Source organism: Rhinoraja longicauda, chromosome 28 (genome assembly GCF_053455715.1).
Source record: "Rhinoraja longicauda isolate Sanriku21f chromosome 28, sRhiLon1.1, whole genome shotgun sequence".
NCBI classification, from domain to species: domain Eukaryota; kingdom Metazoa; phylum Chordata; class Chondrichthyes; order Rajiformes; family Arhynchobatidae; genus Rhinoraja; species Rhinoraja longicauda.
The window spans coordinates 15,967,935-15,982,684 of record NC_135980.1 but is presented as its reverse complement, the minus strand read 5'-3'; the positions used below and the strand labels follow the sequence as shown (position 1 = coordinate 15,982,684).

Below are 14,750 nucleotides of genomic sequence, written 5' to 3'. Positions count from 1 at the left end.
ACACCTAAAATGCCTCTTGCAGGGGGGCTCAATAGACAATTTCTGTTCAATTGCTAATCAGGGGTGGTATGGTGAAACTCTATTGGACTGTTTGTAAGAAAATAATTTCACTTTGCGACAATAAAGCACCGTTGAACTAAAACCTTACAATCTCATTAATTTTAAAAATGGATATTAAAAGAAACAGAATTAAAATCCAACCCAGCCAACAGAAAGGTTCTCTTCTCAGACTGTGGATTTTGACTTGGTTGATGAGGCCAACGTGGGACCCATAGGCTCGCTTGATGGGGCAGGCAGATGGAAAACTTGATTGGTTGTACACACGTGCCACTGTTAATGCTAACTTTCTGTGTGGCTTTCTGTGTACACCTGACACATGGACTTGAGATTCTTGATGCCATCTCCATTTCTCCATCTTCATTTTAAGTGGTCATGATCCACCATTTCCACAAGTTATGGTTTCCCATGATTTATCGAGGTGGCTTCAAAACCATCTTCAAATAGTTAAGTGTCCACCTGATAATCCCTTACAATGATAAATTTCGGAATAGCTTTTGTATTTCAGGTGCCTGCTATCAAGCGTGCAAAAGACATGGCCTGTCCATCGGTCTTAACAAAATGTCATTAGAACCATCTTTCTTGAAATGCTGGACTGGGAGACATTGGTCCACTTATTGGAGGATTTTGTAAAGACAAACATCCAGTACTTCAAGATGCCTCATGTTGGCCCCACTGGTCTACTTCTTCTGCCCTTTCTTTGTCGCATCTGACCATCGAGGTTGAGCAGGTCATAAGGAATAGGAGTAGAATTAGGCCATTCGGCCCAGCAAGTCTACTCTGCCATTCAATCATGGCTGATATATCTCTCCCTCCTAACCTCATTCTCCTGCCTTCTCCCCACAACCTGACACCAGGTGAGGAAAGAGCTGAGCAGACTCTGTCCAGGCAAAGCCACGGGTCCCGACGGTGTCAGCCCTAAGGTACTCAAGACGTGTGCCAGCCAGTTGTGCGGAGACTGAACCTGGAGAGGGTTCCTGTGATGTGGAAGACATCCTGCCTGGTTCCTGTACCAAAGAGGACTCGTCCCAGCTCCTCCAATGACTACAGACTTCACACAGAGTTCCTGGAGAGGCTGGTACTCAGCTGCGACCCCTGATTAAACCCAACCTGGACCCCCTGCAGTTCACTTACCAAACAAAGATGGGGTGCGGAGGACACCATCATCCACTTGCTCCATCTTTCCTATGCTCACCTGGATAAGCCAGGAAGCCCTGTGAGAGTCATATTTTTTTTAACTTCCCCAGTGCTTTTAACACCATCCGGCCGGCACTGCTCGGGAGCAAACTGATGAAGATGCAGGTGAATGCTGCATTGGTGTCCTGAATCCTGAATCCAACTACCTGACTGGACAACCACAGTATGCCAGGCTACAGAACTGTGTCTCGGATGTGGTCGGGAGCAACACTGGGACCTCATAGGGGACAATCCTGCCTCCCTTCCTGTTCACCATCTACACATCGGACTTCAGATATAAACTGGACTCCTGCCCCCTGCAGAAGTTTTCAGATGGCTCTGCAATTGTGGGCTGCATCAGTGAGGGGAGGGAAGCTGAATACAGAGGTGTAGTTAATGGCTTTGTTGAGTGGTGTGGGCTGAATCACCTGCAGCTCAAACCACAAGACTAAGGAGTTGGTAGCGGACTTTAGGAGAGGAACACCCCTATCCCCTTCAATGGTGCGGATGTGCAGTTTACCAGGGAGTACAAATACCCTGGAGTGTACCTGAACAGTAAATTGGACTGGTCCAGGAACGCTGAGGCCCTGTACAAGAAGGTACAGAGCCGGCTGTACTTTTTGAGAAGTTCTCCGGTCCTTCAACGTCTGCAGTAAGATGCTGCAGATGTTTGACCAATCAGCGGTAGCGAGTGCCATCTTCTTCACTGTCGTGTGCTGGGGCAGCAGGGCGAAGGCCGCGGATGCCAATAGGATTAACAAACTCATCAAGAAGGCTGGCTTTGTCCGAGGGGCGGAGTTGGGTTCAAGGGAGATGGTCTTGGAGGGAAGGATGCTCTTCAAAATGCAGAGCATGTTGGACAATACTGCTCACCCTCTCCATGACACACTGGTCAACTAGAGGAGTACCTTCAGCAACAGATTGGTTCCGCCAAGATGCTATACAGAACGCCACAGGAGACCCTTCTTCCCTGTGACTATCAAACTGTACAACACCTCCCCCATCTGTCATGGGGTTGACTGACCCCCCCCCCCCCCCAATTTTTGCACATCCTCAATTCTTCCCACTCGTTATTTTAATTTCATGCTTCGTGTATTTTGTCGTTTTATGTCTGTTGGCAGATCAATTTCATCCTGGGATAAATAAAGTTGTATCGTGTCGTTATCATGTCTCAAAAACCTACAGGACAACAGTGATCACTGGCTTCACAGATAGCAAGCTTTGTTCTAGGTATGAAATTATAAATGATGAACAATGGCTCTAGTGGCTGAATGGCCATTACCTACCAATTTGTTGCTTAGTTTCAGAAATTGCTGAACATAAGTTTGGTATTAAACTAAGGATCAGTCTGCCAATTCAGCTAGACAGATGCATTTATTATCCACTGCCTCAAACTGAGGTAATTAAGAGTCAATCACATAGGGAGTACAGAAGTCGCTTAAAGAACAGATCAAGTAAGGGAGGTTTCTTTCCTTGAAGAATATTAGTGAACCAGTTGATTTTATGACAATCTGACACCTGCTTTTGGTTCTAAACTGTAGATTTGTTTGAATTTAAATTTTAAAGCCATCACATTGGGATTTGAACCCATGTCTGCTCCAGAAGACTTGCTGTTTACAGTAACCTCACAGCTACATTATTGCACTTTTTGTAAAGTGGTTTATTCTCTGTACCATACCAACAAAGGTAATTGCAGATCATTAACCCTTCGGCAATAGGTGTCCCGTATATAAAAGGATTTTTTTTCTTTTACATCATTCACAAACTCAAGCACATTGCAGTGTTTCAAGGCTGATATCATTGTTGTAACACGGAAATAAAATGTCAACTCGTGCATTTTATGATCCCACGAACAGCACGATCACAGATAGATGACATGCTGGTACATACCCGAATCAACCAACCTCCTGCTCCCCCTGACCACAAGACAGTCTGAAGAAGGGTCTCGACCCGAAACATCACCCATTCCTTCTCTCCAGAAATGCTGCCTGGCCCGCTGAGTTACTCTGGCATTTTGTGTCTATCTTCGAACACAACACTAATATCCACATGGAACAAACATCTCACCAGCCACATATGGGGAAGCTGTACTCTGCGAATCGAGGCAATCAAATCAATCCACCACAATGGCCAGGGTGGATGAAGTTGAAAACCTTTACTCAGTCCACCCCAATCATCCCAAGATACAAGAGATCTGCAGAAACTTTATTATACGCACGTTCCTAGGAGTACCAGAGTGAGAAACATAAAAGTAATGGAAGGTGCCATATTCTGACTCTTCTCTCTTCTGACCTGACATTTTAAACCTGTTACTCTCCCTTACTCATTGGCCCCATTTAACCTATTTGAGCAGGATTACACACAATTCCAATCAAGCAAATTCTAATCCCAAAATTGTCCCATTTAATACTTTACCTATTTTATGGTCACATACCGAGGCTCACTCCCTACAATGAATATGTAGCATATGTAACACATAGTATCTATAAAATCTGATCTCAGATGGTCATAAGAAGAATTGGTTGGCCGGTTAAGAAGAATAGTATATGCTTCCTCTCTGTTGCTATGTGTTTTGCTGTTTCCCATTTCGTGGACGTCAATGGTCCCAACGGAAAGGAATTCTTCCTCAGAGGTATCTGAGGTTATCTCCTCTTCCTGTTGGACGTGTGCGTGTATTTGTTTCCTTCTCGTATTTCTATCGTTCTTTGACCATTGCTGCTTTGGCTTGGTGCTGTATGATTTTGTTGACCTACACATTTTCTTCCAGTGGTTAGGCCTCCCACATGAGTTGCAGGTAGTCCCGTATGCTGGGCACGCCCTGCGATCATCAAATGCATGCTCTGTACCGCAGTTCCAGCAGCTTCTTTGGCTTGCTTGTTTGTTTGCATGCCTAGAAAATGTCTGCTTTGGAGCCTTTAAGGTGGAGCCAGGGTCACGTTTTGAGAGAGCGTCTATATTCACTCTGGTGCTGCTCTGAGATGAGCCAACTTGAAGGCAGAGGGAGGACATTTGTTTCCTTGTGGCTTCGAAAGCTCTGGCAGCATCTACGGCGTCTTTTAGGTTGAGGGTGTCTTTCCCTATTAGGGACTTTTGGACCTCTTGGTGGGCGCACCCCCATATTAGCTGGTCGACAATTCTGTCATCTTCATCACCAAATCTGCATTTCTTGGCCACGTTCCTTAGTCTCGAAAGGAAAGTGTCGGTTGTTTCTTGTGGGTCTTGTCTTAGCCCTTGGAACTCATACCGATGGATTCTGTGGTTTGATTTGGGCTCCATATGGTTCGCAAACCTTTCAAGGACTATTCCCGGATTATTGCAGTCAGGCTCTGTTAAGCTCCAACTGTTAAAAATGTCTAGACCCTTCTCCCCGAGCCATAGTAAAATATAACTGACCTTCTCTTCATCTGCAGTTCCTTTCAGGAAGCTTTTAAATGCCAGCTGGCTCTTTTGTTTGAATTTCTTGAACGCCTCCACCACATCATCGGCGTCCCAGTTCATCGTAGGGTGGAGGCTCATTGCTGCTGTGGAGGCCGCCATCTTGTGTTGTTAGGCGGGTGCACAAAAAAAATCAATTTCTCTGCAGCCGCTGTTCCTAATTCACAATAGCGATTCACAATAGCGCGGGTTTTTACTCGAAAGTCACCGCTGCCACCATGTTGTGTCTTCGGGTTTGATGTCCTGATAATAACGACACAATTCAGGTTGTTTCAGTTGCCTTAATTTACTCCTTTATTCAGCTCCTTGCCTGTGTGGCGTAGTGATACTGAAAAGTGCTTACATACCTAATCACAGTGTGTGTGTGTGTGTGGTGAGTGTGCCTGATACAAAGTAGTGCAGGAGGTTGGGACTGCTACAATGAATATGTAGCATATGTAACACATAGTATCTATAAAATCTGATCTCAGATGGTCATAAACTCATCTGGTTGAATACTAATTAAATTCACAGTCCCCTTTTAGGTATGAAACTCCGATGCACTCTCACACATTGCCCATTCCTAAGCCTTCACTTTGAAACAAATTATATTTGACACGACAAAGGAAAGGAGTAGGATAGTACAGATGGAGGCGGGCTGGGGTGCAGCGAGGAGACGGGGGGACCATGTGAGCACTTCGGGGCGTGGTGGGATGAGGAGACAGTGGGGTGGACGTGGGTGGGATGTGGGGACAGCTGGGTAGGATTTGGGGACGTTGGGTTGGGGTGGGATGTATGTGGGGACAGCGGGACAGGAGAGGAGTGGACAGTGGGGCAGGAGAGGAGTGGACTGCGGGATGGAGTGCGGGTGGGTGGGATGTGGGGACAGTGAGGTGGGGGTGGGTGGGATGTGGGGTGGTTGTGAGTGGGATGTGCGGACATAGGGGCAGTGTAGATGGGATGTGGGATGAAGGGACGTTAGGGTGGGATGGGATGTGGGGATGGGTGGGATGTGGGGACAGATGGGCGGGGAAGGTGGCATGTAAGATGAAGGGACGCTGAGTTGGGGACACAGGGACGGAGTAGGTGGGGTGTGGGCAAGGTGTGATGGGTGGTGCTAGCCCCTCCAATGAGGCCTGGAGGACCCAGCCCGCACATGCATTGCGCTCCCTTACCTTCCCCTTTAGGTCCAGCACGTAAACGGCTGAGGCCGACATCTTCCCGCCGGCTCTCCTGCGCCCGGCCGCACCCCTCCCGCACAAGCGCTCACCGGAGAAAGAAAACCAGAACTCGCTCCCGCTATCCGGGCCGCAGCGTCACCATAACAGCACCGTCACTTCCGCAAACCGAGCAACAAGGCGCGTTATGATTGGCCAGGGCCGGTGAAGCCGCGATGGGGCACCATTCCCCCCATCACGTGGCAGATGTCGATACCATCCTGTGGGCAGAGGAATGGACTTAACGTGAGCTTTCTTCATGACTGGACATCTCGCATGAAGAGCGTAGTGAAAAAGGGCGGAGGTAGATAAAATAAAACTAGTAAATGTGATAGAGCAGTGAACCGAATCTGTTTCTGTACTTGTCTCAGCCCCATATTCACAGGGTGCACCTGTACCTGACCTAGGGGTGCACCCTTTACCTCCCCATATACACAGGGAAGACATGTAGCTTTCTCTACTCGTTCTCCACAAGGTACATCGTGTAGCTGGTTCTGTCCGTCGTCCACATGGCGCACCAGTGTTTGGCTCAGTGACACATGCACAGGTGCACCTGTATCCGTCCTTTACTCCATATCCACAGGGTAGACATGTAACTCTCCCTGCTCGTCCTCCGTGTATCTGACTCAGTCCCTCATCCACATGGCGCACTTGTGGCTCAGTGACACATGCACAGTGTATTTGTCCGTCCCATATCCACAGTGTACATCCTTTAAGCTGTCCCATATCCACAGGGAGCACCACAGGAGCTGAGGAGTAGGTGAAAGCATGGCAGATGCAATTTATCGTGGGAAAATGTTAAATTGTCCACTTTGGTGCACAATAGAAAAGCAGAGTACTTTTTAAATGGTGATTTGCGTAATGTTCAAAGGGACCTAAATGTTCTTGCACACAAGTCACTGGAGGCCAAGCTGCAGGTGCAGCAAATGATTTGGCAGGCAAATCTGACGTTGGCCTTCATCATGATTTGAATAAAGATTTATTAATGCAATTAAATGAGGCTTTGGTGAGATTGCATCTGGTGCATGCAGAGTTTTGGTTTCCTAACGTAATATACACTTGCCATAGAAGTTTAGAAGAATGAAAGATAATCTCACTGAAACCTATGAAATAAAGAGTTTAGCAAGTTGAATGCAGGGATGACATTTCCATTGGTTGAAAAGTCTCAAACTAGAGGTCATAGTTCATGAATAAAGGGTAGTTCATTTAGAATTTGGATGAAGAAACATTTCTTCACTGAAGGTAGTGAACCTTTGGAATCTTGTACTCTTTCCTTTTTGACATCCAATGCCAGTTCCAGTCTAATTTCTCAATCTGTTCTTGCCATTCTCTTGAATTTAAATGTTCTAGTGACAGTATGCACTTGAAATGGGGCCACAGTCTTCATGTGTATTTGAAGCAGCTCAGTGAATCCCATCTAACGGTAATGAGATGATGATCCAGTTTGTGATGTTGATTAAGAAATAAGCATTTGCTTTCTTGTCCAGACAATATCATCTCCAATTATGTCGTGTAATATCAGACGGTCTAGATTTTTGTGTTCAAGTCTCTGGATTGTTACCATCAACCCACAATTTTCTGTCAGGGGTGCTACGAACCTCTGGCTGAAAGCCAATGCTATTCTGCTCACGCCGACAGAAATTGTGGTGTAGTTGCACTTTTGGGGTGGCATAGCAGTAGCGTTGCTTCCTTACACGCTTACTGCGCCAGAGACCCGGGTTCGATCCCAACTATGGGTGTTGTCTGTATGGAGTTTGTATGTTCTACCCATGACCGCTTGGGTTTTCGCTGAGATCTTCAGTTTCCTCTCACACTCCAGTCTGTAGGTTAATATAAATTGTCCCTAATGTGTGTGTGTAGGATAGTGTTAATCTGCAGGGATCGCTGGTCGGTGTGGACGGTGGGCTGAAGGACCTGTTTCCGCGCTGTGTCTCTAAACTAAACTACACTAAAAAGACAAATTAAGAGTAATGAAGACACAATTAAAAGAATGACCTGCAGCCTGGTTGGGATGAAGGTGCCTGTGAGAAATAATACTTGACCATTCTTCAGTGAAATGTGTTAGGATCATTTTGAAAAAGTATTATTGTTGTTGAGGCACATAAAGCAGAAGGCCTAAAGATTATCTGAGGTAACTAGGAACGAGAGCGCAGCTAAATCATGGAGCCCAAAAATTGCTCTTCAAAGTCCTGTCTGGTGACCACAATAGAACTGTCCACCAAATCGAATCACAGAACAAGGAAAAAGCAAATTACACATTAAGAACAAGAGGCTTTTGTAATTTGGGGCTCAAGACATCCCCAACACTTCAGTCAATGAACATGGAACAGCACAGCAGAGATATAGGACCTTCGACCCTTGATGTCCGTACCGACCATGATGCCGAATTAAACTCATTCCATTTGCCTGTACATGATCCATATTCCTTCATTGCTGCACTTTGATGTGCCTCCCTAAATACCTTTTAAATTAGTACAGTTAGGTGCATTCAGTCTTCATACAGTCACAAAAAGGCAAATAACCAACAGACAGGATACCCAGATTCACAACCTTCTTACCTCTTTCATGTTCACAGATTCACATCCCAGTGACACAGTTGCCCAACATCACATAACCAGACTCAACTCCCAACAGCCTATTTTACAGTTCCTTTTAAAAAAAACTCTTGTGCAATTCTGGCACTTCCTTTCTAGATATGCCACTCATTCTTCCAATAAGCTTGCATGGTCATAATTGAAATAAAACCTATTTCAAAAAAAGTTTGGTTTTGGGCTGTAAAGAGAGGAAACTTAAGACTAAGCCTCTCATTTATGCAAAATACTGCAGGCAGACTAATAACTAACTTCAAGTTATAACACTGACACGCATGAACAAATATTTAAAACTGCAAATCTTACACAGAAGGGAGTTATTTATTAAGTTATTCTGGCATTAAGAACATATAATTTCAAGGACAGCATGGGAAATTATATTTACAAAGAACCATGACGTCAATGGATAAATGCAGGTCTCTTCCCATCATGCACGTTAGCAGAGAAACAGTGACAAACTATTTACTACAGATGCAAAGAATGTTGAAAATAATAGGAACTCTAGTAAAAATGATGTCCATAAGCTGCATCTCATTTCATTTCGTCCAGCTGACTTTGGGAATATCGTAATGTTCCGTAAGGGTATCCAGGTGTCTGTTAAATTCCTGCAAGAGACAAAGTTACAAGTCAGCATTTTGACCAATGGAAACTTCTTAGTTCCCAATGAATCAAGCTCTGAAGCCGGCAGTGGAGGGATGTGGCATGTATATTTGGGCAAAGTGAAAAGAGCAAAGGGAATGCTGCAGGCATACTGTTGGGACTGGCATTTCTTCCCTCCCACCCCATGTTAAATTTATTGCACATAGGCCATAAACTACCTACACCGTACAGCCATTCAGCTAGGCTATTGCAGGTACAGTTTACCATTCTATTTGGTACAGGCATGGCAATGATTTAATATGACCCTGGCCCCCTCAACTAGCCTGGTCTTGATCAGACATCGACATTGCTTTTGTGGGGTCAGGTTTCAACTCATGGTCTGGTGTCTCCAGCCCTGACTGGCCATGAACTGAGTTAAGGCATAAAGCCACAAACTGAGCTTGGCTGCACAGAAACAATATGATCAAGACCAGACTCACTGGGAGCATGGTCAACATTAAATCATAATGTTTAAATTATAGTTTAAAATGTCCTTTAGGCTGCAGATTTGGAGCAACTCTCAAATTCACCTGGTCATTTTGTACCAATGCCCAGCATCCACAGGGTCATCAGTCACTGAGTTGATCCACAACCACATTTGCAATTCATCCAAAACAACAGTTTCATTCCTCTCTACTAAAAATGAGAGGTTGATTGGGTTTGGATCTGGAACACTACAGATCTTGCAGTGCTCCACAGATCACTGTGACCTAGGTTACCAGCAACAACACTAGTGAGAACAGTAGCTTAACATAACACACAGACGTCATCCAAAAGTTGTTACACTGCGAACACTGCCAATCATTTGCTTTGTTGTCATAAATGCAGGCTTCAAACAAGCAATGGACATAAAGAAACGCTTCAAAATTTTAAAGGCACAAATTCTATTTTGTTAATGTACTGAGAAAAATTTCAAAAATTTCAAAACCCTCTCCTTTAATAGAGCCATTTTAGACAAACTGATGTCTTTCAGTCTTAATCCAGGCTGGTATTATCATGCAAATTCGATCTAATTTAGCCTTCAACCTCGGGATTCCCTGCAAATCACATGCCATCTCAATTTGGAACTTTATCACCATTTGTTGCAGGTTCATTTCTTAGAATAGCCTTCACCAAAACACTGTAGGAGGACCTTCCCTACACAGGCCGATGCTTCGTCTAATGACTTAGACGAAGGGATTAAAAGTACCATTAGCAAATTTGCAGATGATACTAAGCTGGGGGGTAGTGTGAATTGTGAGGAAGATGCAATAAGGCTCCAGGGTAACTTGGACAGGTTGTGTGAGTGGGCGGATACATGGCAGATGCAGTTTAATGTAGATAAGTGTGAGGTTATTCACTTTGGAAGTAAGAATAGAAAGGCAGATTATTATCTGAATGGTGTCAAGTTAGGAGGAGGGGGAGTCCAACGAGATCTGGGTGTCCTAGTGCATCAGTCAATGAAAGGAAGCATGCAGGCAGTGAAGAAAGCCAATGGAATGTTGGCCTTCGTAACAAGAGGAGTTGAGTATAGGAGCAAAGAGGTCCTTCTACAGTTGTACCGGGCCCTGGTGAGACCGCACCTAGAGTACTGTGTGCAGTTTTGGTCTCCAAATTTGAGGAAGGATATTCTTGCTATGGAGGGCGTGCAGCGTAGGTTCACTAGGTTAATTCCCGGAATGGCGGGACTGTCGTATGTTGAAAGGCTGGAGCGATTGGGCTTGTATACACTGGAATTTAGAAGGATGAGGGGGGATCTTATTGAAACATATAAGATAATTAGGGGATTGGACACATTAGAGGCAGGAAACATGTTCCCAATGTTGGGGGAGTCCAGAACAAGGGGCCACAGTTTAAGAATAAGGGGTAGGCCATTTAGAACGGAGATGAGGAAGAACTTTTTCAGTCAGAGAGTGGTGAAGGTGTGGAATTCTCTGCCTCAGAAGGCAGTGGAGGCCAGTTCGTTGGATGCTTTCAAGAGAGAGCTGGATAGAGCTCTTAAGGATAGCGGAGTGAGGGGGTATGGGGAGAAGGCAGGAACGGGGTACTGATTGAGAGTGATCAGCCATGATCGCATTGAATGGCGGTGCTGGCTCGAAGGGCTGAATGGCCTACTCCTGCACCTATTGTCTATTGTCTATTTCAAGCTGCCAGATCAACATAATCTCCCCCAAATGGACTTTGAGAAGAGAAACCTTTGAACCCGACACATGCTGGCCATGATTTCAAGAAATGCCAAACAGCGCTATGGTTCAAAATGCCATTGAACAACCACACTTTATTTACAATTTATTTCTCATGACAGAACTTGTTTAGAAAGAGATTGAATACAAAATTAAGTGAACTGCTTTACTTTTCTAACTTGTAAACTACTTGAATCTTCCGAATACTATTTCCTTTCGTATCCATTAGCTATTTAATTTCATATTTACTGTGCCTTTAAAATAAGTTGGAAGCTTTGCTCCTCAATCCTTCATATTACTTTGCACAGAATATATATTTACTTGGTTTTAATGTGAACCATATTTCCATATTTATCCAAGTTGTTCTATTGGTCTCTACTTTTGTAAGTAGAATATAATCCTCCTGAATGTATTTTAGTTTAGTATACTCTACAGCTATTCTCCCATCTAAACAATTAAGGAATTAATTCTCTACTGTTCCATTCTCTCCACCCTCAAATTTTCATTGGCCTATCTATTGGTTGACATTGATCACTGTCTTATGTCATTTTGAAGCATTGTTTTTTTAAAATTAAGTAGTCAATGATTATTATTGTCCAGATATTCCCTAATGCGTATTGCTTTTCTGCTCCGATTTAATCTGCATTTCTAGAACCAGAAATAATCTTTGTCCTTAGATGATAAAAAAAAGTCTTGAATATTTTCAAGGTTTTTTAAAAAATCTTAAAATTAAAATAAATGTCTTAAGAATAATTGCTTTCTAGTTATTGAAAGTACATTCTTACTTCAACGCTCTGTTTGTGAGTTTTCGATGCCTTCTTTAGGATCCTTTCGATTTGCTGCAAAAAGCGAAAGGAGAATTAAAAAAGCAGGAAGAAAGTTTAAAGAAGTGGGCCACAAACTCTATGAAACTAAGTGTGGTGGTGGGGAGGATACATATAACCAAAAATCCTCATAAAGAAAACACCACTACGAAGGGACTAGTACAAGGTGAGGGTAAGGAGGGGGTGGGTGACAGCAGGGGAATGTTGATGGCTGGGTGTGTGGACAGGGGTGTGAAGCCATGTATAAATGCCCCGTAGAGCTCTTTCATACAGAAAAGACAGCAAAAAGGTATAATATTAACATTTACACATCTCCACTTTTGCCATTTATCTTTTACCTTCTCTGCATTAAAGCATTTATGTATGCGAGTGTGCCTTTCCCGTTCCTTTTTAAACAGTCCTCAATCATTTTGCCTTTCTGTAACCAGGTGTCTGTATCGTAACACAAGAAAATAGGAGCAAGAGGAGGCTGCTGACCCTTCGTACCTGCCGTACCTTTCAGTTTGATGCCATGAACATAATTGATTTACTTTAGGCCTGACTTCCTCCTCCGTACCATATCAAGTCTTAGGTCTGATACTGGCATTAAAACTAACCTAGCTATTTCCCCTCCATAACACATGGTCTAACCTCAGGGGCAGCCTATGCCTGGGATTCTGTACCAACTCTTCAAGAAGATTTACCTGTTTTTATTTCGGAGTGCAGCTGCTTGCTAATTGTTTTTACTGCTTTCCATTTTCTCATTCTGACAGTCATAGTTCAGAGCATGGAAACAAGCCCTTTGGTCTATCAAGTCTATGCCAACAAGCAAGCATTAATTTACATTAATCTTATCAACTCCTCCCCCCCCCCCCCATTCTACCAGGCATCGATACACTTGGAGCAATTATAGCAGCCCATAAACCTCCCAGCACCCAGGGAAAACTCAAACAATGACAAAAAATATATACAAACTTCATCTGAGAGGACAGGATTGAACCCAGTTACTAGAACCATGAGAAGGGATCTATTAGTTGAACAAGTGTTGCCCTATCTAAGACACACATTATCCACGATGTGCAGTTCATGAAGCGTTGAATTTTGTCTTTTAACTACTTCAGCAGCCAAGCTTCACACAATGACCATTTTCATGTCTTCCTATTTTACTCAAATGACTTCATTCTCCCCATTGTGTTACTTCTCTCATCCACTGCATTCAGTCCACAATCACACCACTTCCAACTCTGACACAAGAGGACAAAGGCAAAAAGGCTAACTTTAAAATAAATTCACTCTAAATGTCCGTAGATCTGTATTACTCATAGCTTTTCTCTTTTATTCAAGAGATGCACAACTCACCCGCTTCTCCTGCATTTTGTCAAATGCCTTCTGTGCTAGAGTTCGTTTGTCTACAGTTGCTCGTTTGTTTTCTTCCCCATCGTCATACTGCTGCTGGTTTGAGGTAATCTGTTGCAGCATTTTCTTGATTTCTTTATTCTTTTTCTTCCTTTTTTTGAAAAACAAGCACAAAAGACATTACTTTTAGTATTTGTTTTGGAATCTTGACATTGATAGAGGGACAAACTATTGGAGAACAAAGGGAATGTGAGGTGGGAAGTGAGAAATAGGCAAAGAGAAGGAGGATACAGAAGGTGCAAGAAACAAGAAGAAGGGAGGGAGAGGTGGCAAGGAGAGTGAGGTGAAGTGATGGTTTTGCTGGGGAGGAGATAGTTTTGATATATTTATTCATTTTCTAAAGGGGAGAGGGAAGGGGGAGGTTTTGGTGGGAAGGAACAAGTTAACCAGGGAGTTGTGGCGGTCCGCACATCAGCCAGGGGCTGCGGCCTTCCGGGCAAACAACCGTCCTGATGCCGCTCCCACACCTCGCCGAGGCCCGTGGTTGGGCCTTTCCCCGGCCACTGGGCCCGGTAGAAGAGCCAGGCTGCTTCTTACTTCTTGACACCGAGATCAGCGACGCCTTTGAGCCGGAGACCTCCGCGCACCACCGCCTCATAATCGCCCATCTTCGCTCGCGCACTGAATGCTGGGCCCGCGGACCAGGACCCGCCCACCTCAGATAGGCCCCGCCCACCGCAAACATGACACACGCACACTCTCCCGGCCCCGCCCACCTCAAACAGGACCCACACACTTCAGGCCCCGCCCACCTCATACATTACCCCGCCCACCTCAAACACCGCTCACATCAGACATGACCTGCTCACACACACACACATTCCAGGCCCCGCCCACCCCAAACATGCCCCGGCCACCTCAGACATGACCCCGCCCACCTCAGACAGTCCCCGCCCACCACAAACATGACACGCGCGGCGCACTCTCCCGGCCCCGCCCACCTCAAACATGCCCCGCCCACATCAGACATGGCTCCGCCCACCTCAAACACGCCCCGCCCACATCAAACATGACCCGCCTACAGAGACATACACACACCAGGCCCCGCCCACCTCAAACATGACCCTCCCGCCTCAACTATTCCCCGCCCACCTCAAACATGCCCCGCCCACACATCCTTCTTTCCTTCCACAGATGCTGCCTGAGCAACTGAGTTCCTGCTACAGAATGTTTTTAGTTCAAGATTCCAGCCTCTGCAGTCTCTTTTGACCATGTTACCTTGCTAACAGTTAATTCCCATGGTTACTACGGTTTTACCCTCTACTCCGCTCTCCC

The 14,750-nt window shown here is 44.9% G+C and overlaps 2 protein-coding genes across 3 annotated transcripts in view; both read right to left on the bottom strand.

Moving 5' to 3' along the window:
* Positions 1–5,977, bottom strand: part of LOC144607401 (AP-1 complex subunit mu-1) — a 76,128-nt gene extending 70,151 nt beyond the window's left edge. Inside the window, exon 1 of one of the 2 annotated variants that reach the window (XM_078424232.1) lies at positions 5,823–5,977. In XM_078424232.1, the coding sequence (XP_078280358.1) occupies positions 5,823–5,864 (42 nt within the window). In that variant the 5' untranslated portion in view covers positions 5,865–5,977. Of the gene's footprint in view, positions 1–4,626; positions 4,802–5,822 lie in introns of those variants that run through there. The other variant, XM_078424231.1, reaches the window with a different exon arrangement.
* A 2,780-nt stretch (positions 5,978–8,757) lies between these two features.
* Positions 8,758–14,140, bottom strand: LOC144607317 (protein FAM32A-like). Its single transcript, XM_078424074.1, has 4 exons — positions 14,013–14,140; positions 13,419–13,566; positions 12,042–12,095; positions 8,758–9,060 (listed from the first exon to the last, which is right to left on the bottom strand). Exons 1-4 carry the CDS (start codon positions 14,081–14,083, stop codon positions 8,992–8,994), a joined length of 342 nt encoding a protein of 113 aa, XP_078280200.1. The 5' UTR covers positions 14,084–14,140; the 3' UTR covers positions 8,758–8,991.
* Between the last annotated feature and the right edge of the window lie 610 nt (positions 14,141–14,750).

Excerpts from the sequence above, each read along its gene's own strand:
- LOC144607317 (XM_078424074.1), bottom strand. The coding sequence starts at position 14,083 with ATGGGCGATTATGAGGCGGTGGTGCGCGGAGGTCTCCGGCTCAAAGGC. Across the intron at positions 12,096-13,418 it reads ACAAAATGCAGGAGAAGCGG|CAAATCGAAAGGATCCTAAA; the intron begins GTGAGTTGTGCA and ends CGCTTTTTGCAG. Across the intron at positions 9,061-12,041 it reads CTCACAAACAGAGCGTTGAA|GAATTTAACAGACACCTGGA; the intron begins GTAAGAATGTAC and ends TGTCTCTTGCAG.